This window comes from Eubalaena glacialis, chromosome 1 (genome assembly GCF_028564815.1).
Source record: "Eubalaena glacialis isolate mEubGla1 chromosome 1, mEubGla1.1.hap2.+ XY, whole genome shotgun sequence".
Taxonomy (NCBI): domain Eukaryota; kingdom Metazoa; phylum Chordata; class Mammalia; order Artiodactyla; family Balaenidae; genus Eubalaena; species Eubalaena glacialis.
In genome coordinates, this window is record NC_083716.1 from 175,929,183 (window position 1) to 175,941,955 (window position 12,773).

Genomic DNA, 12,773 nt, shown 5'->3' on the forward strand with positions numbered 1-12,773 from the left:
GACTCCAATTTTGAAAATCCTAAGGTTTACTATTCCATAATGTATAGTCAAGCCGAGGGCTGTTTGGGTTGAAAGTATTTATTCTTGAAACTTAACAGCGTTTTACCTTTTAGTCATTGCACAAAACCCTTTCTATTATTTTTCATTCCATCTGGGTATGCTGCAGAATTTCAAGTAAAACACGGATTCTGGTATGTTCAAGTTTATCACCTTTGGAACGACAGATCCTATCAATCACTTCAGGAGATGTCAAATCAGAGGTGGGTACATAATTAGCAATCTAATAGAATGGCAACGGTTTATAGAGCATCCTAAACGTTCCAGTGAAGCAAAACTTACATATGCCACTTTATGTAGAGGAAATTTTAGATCTGAGACTATTCCAGAGTAAAGCAGCCTCAGGCACATTCTTCATGTGAAAGTTTTTTTGTTTTTTTTTGTTTTTGCAAGGCACCTCCCTCTCCCAAGAGACAATCAGCTTGTGGACTGGTTTTCAGGCAAACCAAAAGAGTAAGCATCCTAGTTCCTAAGTCAGTCATTTCAAAAAATCACAAGTTATAAATACTCCAAAGATAGACCTGAAACTTTTTGTTTAAATAACAAGAGAGTAACTGCAAGAAGCATATAGAATCAAAAACGTTTTTTTCTTTCTTATAGCTAAGGTGTGTAATGCATAAATATATGAAAAATAAAATTCACAGTCAGTTTTAAAACTAGAATTCAAGTTCGGCTAATAAATCTTAATTTTATATTAATTTCTAAATACAACAGAAGAGGCGGTATTGTCAGATGTACAATAAAGTATTATAACAGAAAGGAAGGACAACAATGAGAGAAGAAATAGGCTTCTGATAGAAAAAAATTCCTTTTGTTGCCAATAAATAAATAGGACCACGTGAGTGTGTTTCAGATTCTTTTCACGTAAGGGAGATCCGAATTGATTGCTGAGGATATTAAATAGCTTTTGGAAAAATGAGCAACAGTCGTGCAGCTGTGGTGTTTGCTTGTTCTCATACTGTGGGTTGCTAGAGAATAAAGCAGAACTCTCAGTGTTGTTAAGTTTAAAAAAATTCTTTTTTATCCCGTTATGTTGAAGCCGGCCTCTTCACAATCCTCTGATTTTGCTAGGGGGTGGGAGGAAGTGGCAGGGGAGGGAAAGGTTGGGGGGAGGGCACAGCGAGGGGGAGGCATGGCAGATCAGGGTGACATCAAGTGACAGACATCAGCTGACACTCAACTGAGCAAACCCAATCAGCTTCACTTCGTCGGGAATCTCCGACCCATCACAGCCAGAAGCCTGAAAAGGGAAAAAGAAATGCTCAGTGCTGGTTGTTTGCTACTGGTTTTTTTACAGACTTGTTCGTGGGACGGCAGATCCCAGCACTGTCTTCATGGGGCCAGGTGTCCCATCTCTTCCAGGAGACATCCTAAGAATCACGTTCTTCAGTGACTACTGGGTGCTAACTACCGTGAGAAATCTGGACGTCCAGTACAGAAGGGATTTGTTACCTGTGAAACCACCACCACTGGAACCACCAATGAACCACAGGACTGCCCGGAAGGTACATACACAATCTCAACAACTAAGTAAAATGCTTTTAAATATGCTTTACTTTTAAAAGAAAGAATATTATGAAAGTGAGCAGAAGAGATCTAACAGGTCACACTCAAGGGTAATTTGGTTTTTATCAAAATCACTTTGTCAAACTGACCAAAAAAAAAAGTGGTCACCAAGTAGTGGAACAGCTCATGACAGACGACTGTTGGTTAAATGTGCGTAATTTTTACACGGAAAGGTACCATAACAATTATTTATTTTTTCCATAAACAAACAATTTATAATAATCTAGGACATATTTATTACCAAGTCATAGCGTGCCAAATACTTTATCATTGCAAAAATCCAAAGAAAATGCAAATAAGCCATTGCCCATCAAAGCTTTCACTGGCCTTAATTCACAACTTAATCTCCTCTTTTTGACCTCCCTCTCCTACACACGCACACAGAGTACTCAGATCACCATTCTAAGTTGCCTCTTCACTCTGTAGTACACAAATCACAACTGGACATTATGTAAGTACTACGAGTGGGGTGAAGAAAGTTTGACTGCCTGGGAATGGGCAATTAATTACCAAAGGGCCATACAAACCTTTTCTTGGCCTAATGCCTGCTAAATTATTGTCAAAACAATTAGTTTCCCAGGGTACGAAGCCGTTTCCAAAATCATCACAGTGAAGCTGCTTAGCATTGCTCCAAAACACCGTAGAGAAACCAGCCCTTTGCCAACCCCAGCATTTTGCTTTAAAATAAGCAGCTAATTAGAATTAAAATAAGCAGCTAATTAGAACATACAACTTGAATATTTTAAAATAATTATCCTTAAAATAACACTCCGTGTGAGCAGTTATGCTTAATAAGAAAATCCATAGCCTAAAGAGTAGGAATATTAACAATTAAATAATATACTTTGTGTCTGTCTAATGATGTCTCTAGTTTCACTTGACAGATAAGATATTCGGTAAAATACAATTTCCATTGTTTGCATTGCCAGGGGCAGAATTGGTAAAATACAATATCCATTGTTTGCATTGCCAGGGGCAGAAAGGTCAGAAGCGCTTCTTTCCTTATCTCTGTGAACAAAGCAGTCATACTGATACTGCAATGCTTACCACCCCACCAATTTTCTCCTTCTACTACCTCTGTTTCTTGATCTATCTTCCTAAACCTTCCCTTCTCTCCTTGTCGCTATTGCTAACAACGTCATTTGCTCAGCCCACTGATGCGGGCAGAGACAATCTGTGTAGACAACTGACAAACATCTGAGGTCAAGCTATTGCTGCTGATGTTGACAAAGAGGTCAGACTAGCAAGTGTGAAGCACATCAGTGCATTTGAAAGCTGCATCAGAAATTTGTCAATGTGAATAGCAGGAGGTTAAAATGGCTAGAAATAAAAACATTAAAATCCTTCCAGTGAAGAGTAATAGAAGTGAGACTTTATCATGAGAATGTGTAGTCAAACCAGTGATTACGTGGGTACACGGCATAGGGGGCCCACGTCCCATCCTATGTTCTGTTTCCTGGCAAAGAGGCACAGGCCAGGGGGTTCGGCTTTGCTTCAAGGCACTCGGCCCTCCCTCCTCCAACTATCTTGCTAGCTCTCTCTTAAGGCCAAGTCCTTGCCTCTTTGCGGCTTGCAAAATGCTCATGAGGGCAACATGCAAATGATACTAAAATCTAGAGAAAAGTGACCAGAAACCCTTAACGCAGCAGTTCTCAAACTTTACCAAGAACTCCAAACAGTTGTTATGTCTCTGTGGGTTACATTTATTGTACCGACTTTTAGAGATGTTAAAAAAATTATTTTTATAAACAAATGGGACAGAACCAAACTTACAAGCTTTTGCACAGCAAAGGAAACCATAAACAAAACGAAAAGACAATCTACAGAATGGGAGAAAATATTTGCAAACAAACAATGCCACCGACAAGGGCTTAATTTCCAAAATATACAAACAGCTCATACAAGTCAACAACAAAGAAACAAACAACCCAATCAAAAAATGGGCAGAAGACCTAAACAGACATTTCTCCAAAGAAGACATACAGATGGTCAACAGGCACACGAAAAGATGCTCAATTGCTAATTATTAGAGAAATGCAAATCAAAACTACAATGAGGCACCACCTCACACCAGTCAGTCAGAATGGCCATCGTTAAAAAGTCTAAAAATAACAAATGCTGGAGAGGGTGGGGAGAAAAGGGAACCCTCCCACACTGTTGGTGGGAATGTAAGTTGCTGCAGCCACTATGGAGGTTCCTCAGAAAACTAAAACTAGAGTTACCATATGATCCAGCAGTCTCACTCCTGGGCATATATCCAGACAAAACTAATCCAAAAAAGATACATGCACCCCTATGTTCATAACACTATTCACAACAGCCAAGACATGGAAACAAACAACCTAAATGGAACCTAAATGTCCATCGACGGAATGGATAAAGAAGATGTGGTACATGTATACAATGAAATACTGACTCAGCCATAAAAAAGAATGACATAATGCCATTTGCAGCAACATGGATGGACCTAGAGATTATCGTACTAAGTGAAGTAAATCAGAAGGAGAAAGACAAATACCATATGATATCATTTACATGGAATCTAAAATATGACACAAATGAACCTATCTGCGAAACAGAAACAAACCCATGGACATGGAGAACAGACTTGTGGTTGCCAAGGGGGAGGGGGTTGGGGGAAGGATGGAGTGCGAGGCTGGGGTTAAAGTTACTATAGATATAAACAGAGAAACAACAAGGTCCTACCGTATAGCACAGGAAACGATTATATTTAGTATCCTATGATAAACCATAATGGAAAAAGAATATTAAAAAAAAAAATGAATGTATCACTTTGCTGTATAGCAGAAATTAACACAAAATTGTAAATCAACTATATTTCAATAAAAAATATTTTTAGTAAGGTACTAAATATATTTTAAAACATAAAACGTGTTTATGTAGGTTATATGGTACTGACCGTCTTAGAAAATAAAGTTATTTCTAAAGTACTCATTTAGTGATTCATTAAACATTATAGAAATAAACCCACTGCGTGCTAAAATATAAAATCTTCATGCAAAATAACCATAGTTTCCCAAAACAAAAATTAGAGAAGAGTGGCACTACTTTTTCCATTTTTGCACATCTTTAATGTTTGTTTTGCTTAATAGAAGATGGCTGGATTCTTACACCTGCATCTGCATTCACTCTATTGCTCTGTTTTCCTTAAAGTATAGTTTTCCTTAAAGTATATAAAGAAAATCCAGTCTTTCACAAATAGGTTGTTGGAAAAGGGAAGAGAGTATCTTAATAGCCTTTCCCAATAATTGTGGATATCATTTGTTACTATGCCGAAACTTGCCAAGTGGTATTTTCTTTTTTCTTTTTTTTTCAGATTCAGGTTCCTTTTTATTCAGGAGCACGTCTTTTCATAATGCCAGTGGTGAGCATTGTCAAGATCCATTCATTCATCATCAGGGGCTGCAAAATGATGATATTCTATCAATCATTCCTTCCTTATTTGCTAGCTGAATGCTTCTACAAAAAGAAACTTCTCCTCATCAACTATTTGGTTGCCCTTAATGGCAGTGTCCATATACTCCAGTTGCTGAGGCCTCCATGGACCGCGAGCCGTGCAGTCGCCGTCATTACATCGCGGAGGTGGGAGGGGGGAGAGAGGTTCGCTGCTGCTTCAAGGCCTGGGCCCAGCCAGTGGGTGGCCGTTGAGAGGGCTCTGGAGGACACAGCCCTGAGCCTGTCCCCGGGCTCCCCTGCTGGCCCCGAGGCAGGAGGACCTGGAGGGCCCAGGGAAGAAGGCCCGATCTTCCTCTCAACTGCACTCTCTGCCATGAGGACCACTGCGAGGCTGACTGCCAAGCTTAGTTGCAATGTAGAATGTGAAACCATCACGTTCAACTTTTCATAACTCTGTTATAGTAAACAGTGGTCTATTTTACCTTTGAATGGATCTGTTACCTGTGTATGATGTTTTAGCATCACTGAGCTATGCAAACCTTCCAAATGTTGACATCTTAAACAATATCAACAAATCATATTTATTAATATTACCCATCACCAATCTCATCAGAAATGCCTTTAAGTACTGGGGGTCGGGTGGGGGGGTGTTTCTGTCAAGCTTACCATGGCAGATACCAGTTTTCTAAAATCCTTTTTTTGCTTGAAATCTGAAATTTCTTATTGACAACAAATATTGTCAGTTGTTTTCCTTGAAGTGTCAGGCTTACTTGGTTCATTTTGAAAAACAAGTCTGCCAAATCCCTAGTCTGAATAGCCAGTGTTTGTCAGTTGTTCTTCCAAGTAAAAGTGATATTCCATGAAAAAAAATATGGCTAGTTCGGCTCACAACTCAAACAAATCACCAGTGCTTTTCCCGGAGACAACCATCATACTTCAGTACTGAAGAAATGCTTCCCATCTCATCACACAGAATACTAAAACGCTGTGTTCTCAAGTGGGGACTTGAGCCAGTTCCACTTATTTCTTAAAATTTTATTTATTTACTGAGCAATGGAATGAGTGCTTTGAAGATGATGGCTACTACTACGGCTTGATGTTCCTGCCTTGATTTATGCCAACATCAGTAGCTTTAACCACAATGGCTTTTACACCAATGTCAACACAATGGAAAAGGCCAAGTAACACCTTAGTATTGTTATGAAAAGTTTTGACATTCAGGATCCCTTAAAATGGTTTCAAGGAATCCCAGAAGTTCAGTACCCTCACTTCGAGAACTCCGCTTCAAAGGAAAATGTATCCGTTATCAGGACTGTAGCATGATAGTGTAACGCCACTGCTCTCACTCAAGTGTCTGTACTGATTCCCGAAAGCCCCCACTTCCCCATCCCTCCTGACACACCAGCAGGTGTGGCCCACATCCTGCAGAGGAGTTGAAGATGCGGTTGTCCAGCATCGATCATGAGGATTCCCTCCACCGCCAGCCTGGGTGTGCTTTGGTAAGGATCCCTCACCACCTGGAGAGTTTCTGACCTCCTCAGGTGATTCAAAGGTTCAGCAGAGTTTGAGAACCTCTGTTCTACCCTGGTGCTCCACAAAGGGTGAACCTCCCTTTCCTTTAGAACGGGGGTTCCCAAACGTCAGCATCAGAATCACGTGGAGAGCGTGTTAACACATGGATTCCTGTGCCCCATTCCCCCGACATTCTGATTCCTTAGGCCTGGGATGGGGCCCCAGAATTCACATTTTTATCAAGTTTCCAGGTGAAGCTGACACTGTCCATCTGGGGACCACACTTGTAGAACCATTGTTTCAGACTGAACAGGAGACAGCTGCTACAATGGACCTCCTTGAACTGACAGTTTCAGTAGGGGGAGTAAGTTAATACTCTCAGCTAGTTTTTATATCATTTCAGTCCTGGCTTTACCTGTACTTTGGGGAGTGTTGCCTTAGTCGTGCAGCCTCGAGAAATAAGGCTCTTCAGTCATTAATTACCAATGCTTATAAAATTGCTGTCTGCTGCTCACCGTCAGTAATTATCAGAGAAATGCAAATCAAAACTACAATGAGGTAACACCTCACACCAGTCAGAATGGCCATCATTAAAAAGTCTACAAATAACAAATGCTGGAGAGGGTGTGGAGAAAAGGGAACCCTCTTGCACTGCTGGTGGGAATGTAAGTTGGTGCAGCCACTATGGAGAACAGTATGGGGATCCTCAGAAAACTAAAAATAGAGCTACCATACGATCTAGCAACCCCACTCCTGGGCACATATCTGGGCAAAACTCTAATCCAAAAAGATACATGCACCCCCTATGTTCATAGCAGCACTATTCACAATAGCCAAGACATGGTAACAACCTAAATATTCATTGACAGAGGAATAGATAAAGAAGATGTGATACATATATACAATGGAATTACTACTCAGCCATAAAAAAGAATGAAATAATGCCATTTGCAGCAACATGGATGCAACCAGAGATGATCATAATAAGTGAAGTAAGTCAGAAAGAGAAAGACAAATACCATATGATACCACTTATATGTGGAATCTAAAATATGACACAAATGAACCTACCTACAAAACAGGCACAGAATCACGGACATAGAGAATAGTCTGGTGGTTGCCAACGGGGAAGGGGTTGGGGGAGGGATGGAGTGGGGGGGAAGGGGTTGGGGAGGGATGGAGTGGGAGGTTAGGGTTAGCAGATGTGAGCTTTTATATATAGAATGGATAAACAACAACGTCCTACTCTAATAGCCCAGGGAACTATATTCAATATCCTATGATAAACCATAATGGAAAAGAATATTAAAAAAGAATATATATATATGTATAACTGAATCACTCTGCTGTACAGCAGACATTAACACAACATTGGAAATCAGCAATTTTTTAATTGAAGTATAGTTATCTGCAGTATATGTGATTAAACTTCAGAAACTAAAATCTATACCGCTCATGTAAATGTGTACCAACTGGATGCTAATTACATGTGCAGTTGACCCTTGAACAGTGCAGGGGTTGGGGGTTCCAACCCTCCAAGCAGTCGAAAATCCAAATGTAACATATTTGGCCCTCCTTAAACATGGTTCCTCTGTATCTGCAAATTCAACTAATCACAGGTTGTTAGTACTGTTGCAGGTGTTTACTGAAAAAAATTCGTGTCTAACTGGATTTGTGCAGTTCAAACCCATGCTGTTCAAGGGTCAACTGTACTTACAATTTGTGTTCTTTCTTCAAGGACAAATTAAATATTTTATATTTTCACTAACACCATTTCAAAAATTCCACATTGAAAGCAGCAAGACTTACCCACTTTACAAAACTGCAAGGTAGCAAATTAAAAAATGACTTAAAAAACATTTATGAAGACTTGCCTTGAGGCTTACGACAATAAAACCATACTGATATGTCAAACTCAAAGCACATACTACTTGAGCTGAAATGCCCCCTATGCCTGAACCACTTTGTTGAAAGTGGTAAGAAGGTTTACTGAGCTCCTGGCTCCCAGCCATGTCAACAACGGAAATCATACTTCACTTATTATCTTATCTGTCAAAGGAAGCTAAAGATCTCACTGGGTGGAGAAAAAAAAGTACATGTACTTCTTTAAATAACCAATATCCTTGGCCCCTCAGGCCATTGCCCTTCTTATATAAGCAGATATACAAGATAAGAGACACCTTTTCAAGCTTGAGCCGAATATTTCTAAATTGTGGTGGGAGCTGGGAGAGGAAAGAGATTGGAGAAGGAGTCATCTACAAATGGAATGCTTCCCAGCCTTGGCTAAACACTGGAATCACCAGGGGCGCCTTCCAAGTTCCCACAGCCCAGGCTGCACGAAGAACAATTAAATTAGGCTATGTGGAACAGGACCCAGGCATTCGTAATTTTTTAAAGTGTCCCCACCATTCCTTGAGTGAAACCATTGTGCAGCCAGGTGAAGAACCACAGTACTAACTACTATTCTTTAGAGAATTTTCAGCCCCCTTACATTCTCCTTTAGAAAGCAAAGAAAGCGCTGAGATTAAAATGATAAACAGCTGAGAGATGAAAGGACTGCGCAGTAGCAGCTTAGGAGGAAAAATGCTTCTGAAACACTTTGATCTTTTAGTCTTCAATAAAATAACCAAATTGGATCTCTGTGGTTTTACCAGGATGTTAGTGTCCTACAGAAGATTAAGCCAAGGAGCAGTTCAAATGAGCTCTGTCAAATGGGTCTCAAACTGGCTGGCAACTGACAACCACAAAGAAACCCTCTCAGGTTTTAACTAGGGATGGATGGAGAGTTAACTGACAGAAGGTCACTCCTCAGTTTGGCTTTATTTAACATCTTGAACTATCTTTGGGGGAAAAGCCATCAATTTCCATTTACTGAGAATGCCACACATTACAATACATTCTCAAGCTATAAGGGGAAAGAAAAACTTGCACAGCTTCTCCTGCAGGTCTCCTGCGCCAGACAGGCCAACATTACTCACTCTTCTTAAGGTACAAAGGAGATCTGGTCTCAACCAGTGTAAGTGTGTCCAGTCATCCAAAAGGTGAATCCACAAACAGAAACCTGTAAAACCATAAGGCTGCAAGGTCCCGCCTGTTAAGACTGAATAGTTGTTGAGCACTGGGCCGTGGTGCTGGATCAGGGTTGAATTCCCAGCTTCTGCACTGCTTGATCCTGGGCAAGTTAACCTCACAGAGCCTCTGATTCCCAAGACATAAAATGGACCCAGTGACATCACCATCTTGGAGGATTCGTGAGGACTAAATTAACTGAGATGAAGTATGTAAAACATCTCATGCAATGCCCTGCAAACGGTGGATGCCCATGAAATAGTAGTGATTCTTGTTATTTCTGCAGGCAAGGCCAAGGCATTTTGAGAGAAATTTTCCTAAATGAGGTTTGTGTCCTGATATATTTTATTAATTATGATCAAGTCCCTACTATGTGCAGGGAATCCAACAGAAGTCCCTGCCCGCTTGGAGCCTCTAGACTTATTAGAGACACAAATAAGATTCTACACAATTTCAATATAATATCACCTTTCAGGGAGGGAATACAGGAGGAGCACCGAGGCCAAGATCGGATGCCAGAAAAAGCTTGTTGGAGAAGTGAAATTAAGGCAGAAAACTGGAACGTGTCTAGGTGTTGGTGACACAGAGAGCAGTCCTGGAGAAGTTGGGAGAGAAGGGTATTTTAGGGAAAAGTACATACAAAGGGTCAGCTGATGAAAATAGGAGGAGAGAGGACTAGGGGAAGAAGTGAATGGGGGGATAAAGCAAGGTGGAGCAGGACCTAAAAGGAAGTCTGATCGGGGAGGACTTCCTTTAGCCATGATCAGGGTTTGAGTTTCAGAAGAGGACAGTGGAGAGAGCCAGTCGAGTATTTGGGGCATTTTGGAATTAAGGAAGAATTACGCGTGGGCTAGAGCCCCAGTGTGGTAAACAGAGCTGGAGGCTGGCAAGTTGTAGGCAGGAAGCTCAGTTTCGGAAGATAAGAGGATCCCACTAGGGGGCTGAGAATGGGGATGAGGAAGACAGGGACTCCAGGGAACTAGTTTCACAGGGACAGTATAGTTTATCTAGGGACAGTATAGTGGGTGTTTTTACAAAACCTTCAGTACTATGAAAGGCCTGGGGTTGCTACTCCTATTTTATAGGTAGGCGAGTTTAGAGACAATGGGAATAAGCCAGCGTAGAAGTTTTAATCTCTTATCTCTAGGTTTACATGTTCAAAATTTGGAAAATGTTCAGGAGGCGGTAGGTTGTAACTTCTTTTTTTGCAGTATAAAAAAAATGAAGAAACATTACTACTGGCTTGAAATGCAGACACAGGGTGCCATCTTTCTCATCCATATATCCTCATATAAATGAAACATGTTTATGAAGATGCAGGTGAATTAGAAACATAATAGAGGTGACAGAGGAGTCCCAAGCTAGAAGATGAATTTTTCAATTTGTTAATTTCTCACTCTTTGTCTGACTAAAATGTTCTTTTGTTATCAAAACAAAATGATTTTCTTCAGCTAAATTCTTTCTGTGAAAATCTTTGCGTTTTTATCACTCAGCCTGGCCATCTGAATTTAGATGAGCAAGACCCAGAAAGTTAATTAGCACCAGTAAATTAACATTTACTGTAATGAATCATTTAGCATTTTTTGGCTATGCACATTTTCCATTAGATTTTCACAAGAAATAAAAAAGACAGACCATCAACGTATGTTGTGCAAAACAAAGTGTTGGTCATCTAGGTCTTAAATTGCTTGCAGCATTCAAGACTGGCCCTTGATAAGATTTATAATTTAAAAATGAGTCATTTAACATCCTGCTTGCAAAAACTTTCAGGAAAATCGTCACTTTTGACTACTTGGACTTCTCTCCATTTCTGGCCATGATCACAATCTCTTAGTTTCACAAGGACCCCAGAATGCTCAATAGCTGTATCTCTGTGGCTACCCTAGTTCTTACATTTAAAATCTGCTAGTGCAGAAAAACTGCTGGAGTATCTCCTCTCTACAAGAATCTGTTACTGTGATTTGAAATGTGGAGTTAAAATGTTATGTCTTTGTTCACTAGCCTTCAGAGGGCTGTTCTACAATCGCTTCCAATTACTTAAACCATTTCTACAACAATCGGCCTCAATTTTTAAATGTTAGAACCACTTGGCTTTTGCGTCAGGAAAGCTTTATTAAGAGTGCTGCTTCGAACTCAGTTTAATTTTGTCTTTATGGTCAAGTTGCCATACAAACTGGAAGCAAAAGGGTACAGACTTCAAGACTTCTCAAATGGCTACTCTTATTAAAGATGTGATGGTAAAAGAACAAGCTATGCTCATGGAAGAGGAACTTTCCAGTCATGATCAGAAAATGTTCCCAAGCCATAAAAAAAGAACAAAATAATGCCATTTGCAGCAACATGGATGGACCTAGAGATTGTCATACTGAGTGATGTAAGTCAGACAGAGAAAGACAAATATCATATGATACTGCTTATGTGTGGAATCCAAAAAAAAAAAAAAAAAAAGGGTACAAATGAACTTATTTACAAAACAGTGTCACAGATGTAGAAAACAAACTTATGGTTACCAGGGGGGAAAGGGAGGGGAGGGATAAATTGGGAGATTGGGATTGACATATACACACTACTATATATAAAATAGATAACTGATAAGGACCTACTGTATAGCACAGGGAACTCTACTCAATACTCTGTATTGACCTGTATGGGAATAGAATCTAACAAAGAGTGGATATATGTATATGTATAACTGATTCACTTTGCTGTATACCTGAAACTAACACAACACTGTAGATCAACTATATTCCAATTAAAAAACAAAACAAAACAAAAAACACCACAAAATCTTCCCAAATGTTGACCAGGCAAATGATGAATGCAAAAACGGATCCCCACCCCCAGAACCAACAGCAGAATTACGGAACAGGTTACTAAATGATATTATTATTCCTTGTTGGCACAGCATGGTGAAATATTTACCTTCGTTCCATAACTTTCCACTTACCAACTTAAATGTCAATGTTTTTAAAGCTTTGGGATCATCTACAATCTTCTGTAAATTAGCAGCCACTGTAAAATACAAACATGGAGAAAAAGCGTCCAAATTATTTTCAATAACTGGATTTTCACATCAATGATTCAGAAAATCTGAGTAATGATGCAATAACCTGCAAAATCATTTCTCTCACAGACATTACAAAGTCCATATA

The 12,773-nt window shown here is 39.9% G+C and overlaps 1 protein-coding gene across 2 annotated transcripts in view; it reads right to left on the reverse strand.

Annotated features, from left to right (window-relative positions):
* Nucleotides 1-1,052: 1,052 nt before the first annotated feature.
* Nucleotides 1,053-12,773, reverse strand: part of STK39 (serine/threonine kinase 39) — a 309,082-nt gene continuing 297,361 nt past the window's right edge. The window contains exons 17-18 of one of the 2 annotated variants that reach the window (XM_061201248.1): nt 12,569-12,633; nt 1,053-1,297 (exon numbers count right to left, since the gene is read on the reverse strand). In XM_061201248.1, coding sequence (XP_061057231.1) covers nt 1,223-1,297; nt 12,569-12,633 — 140 coding nt within the window. In that variant the 3' untranslated portion in view covers nt 1,053-1,222. The remainder of the gene's footprint in view (nt 1,298-12,568; nt 12,634-12,773) is intronic. The other variant, XM_061201249.1, reaches the window with a different exon arrangement.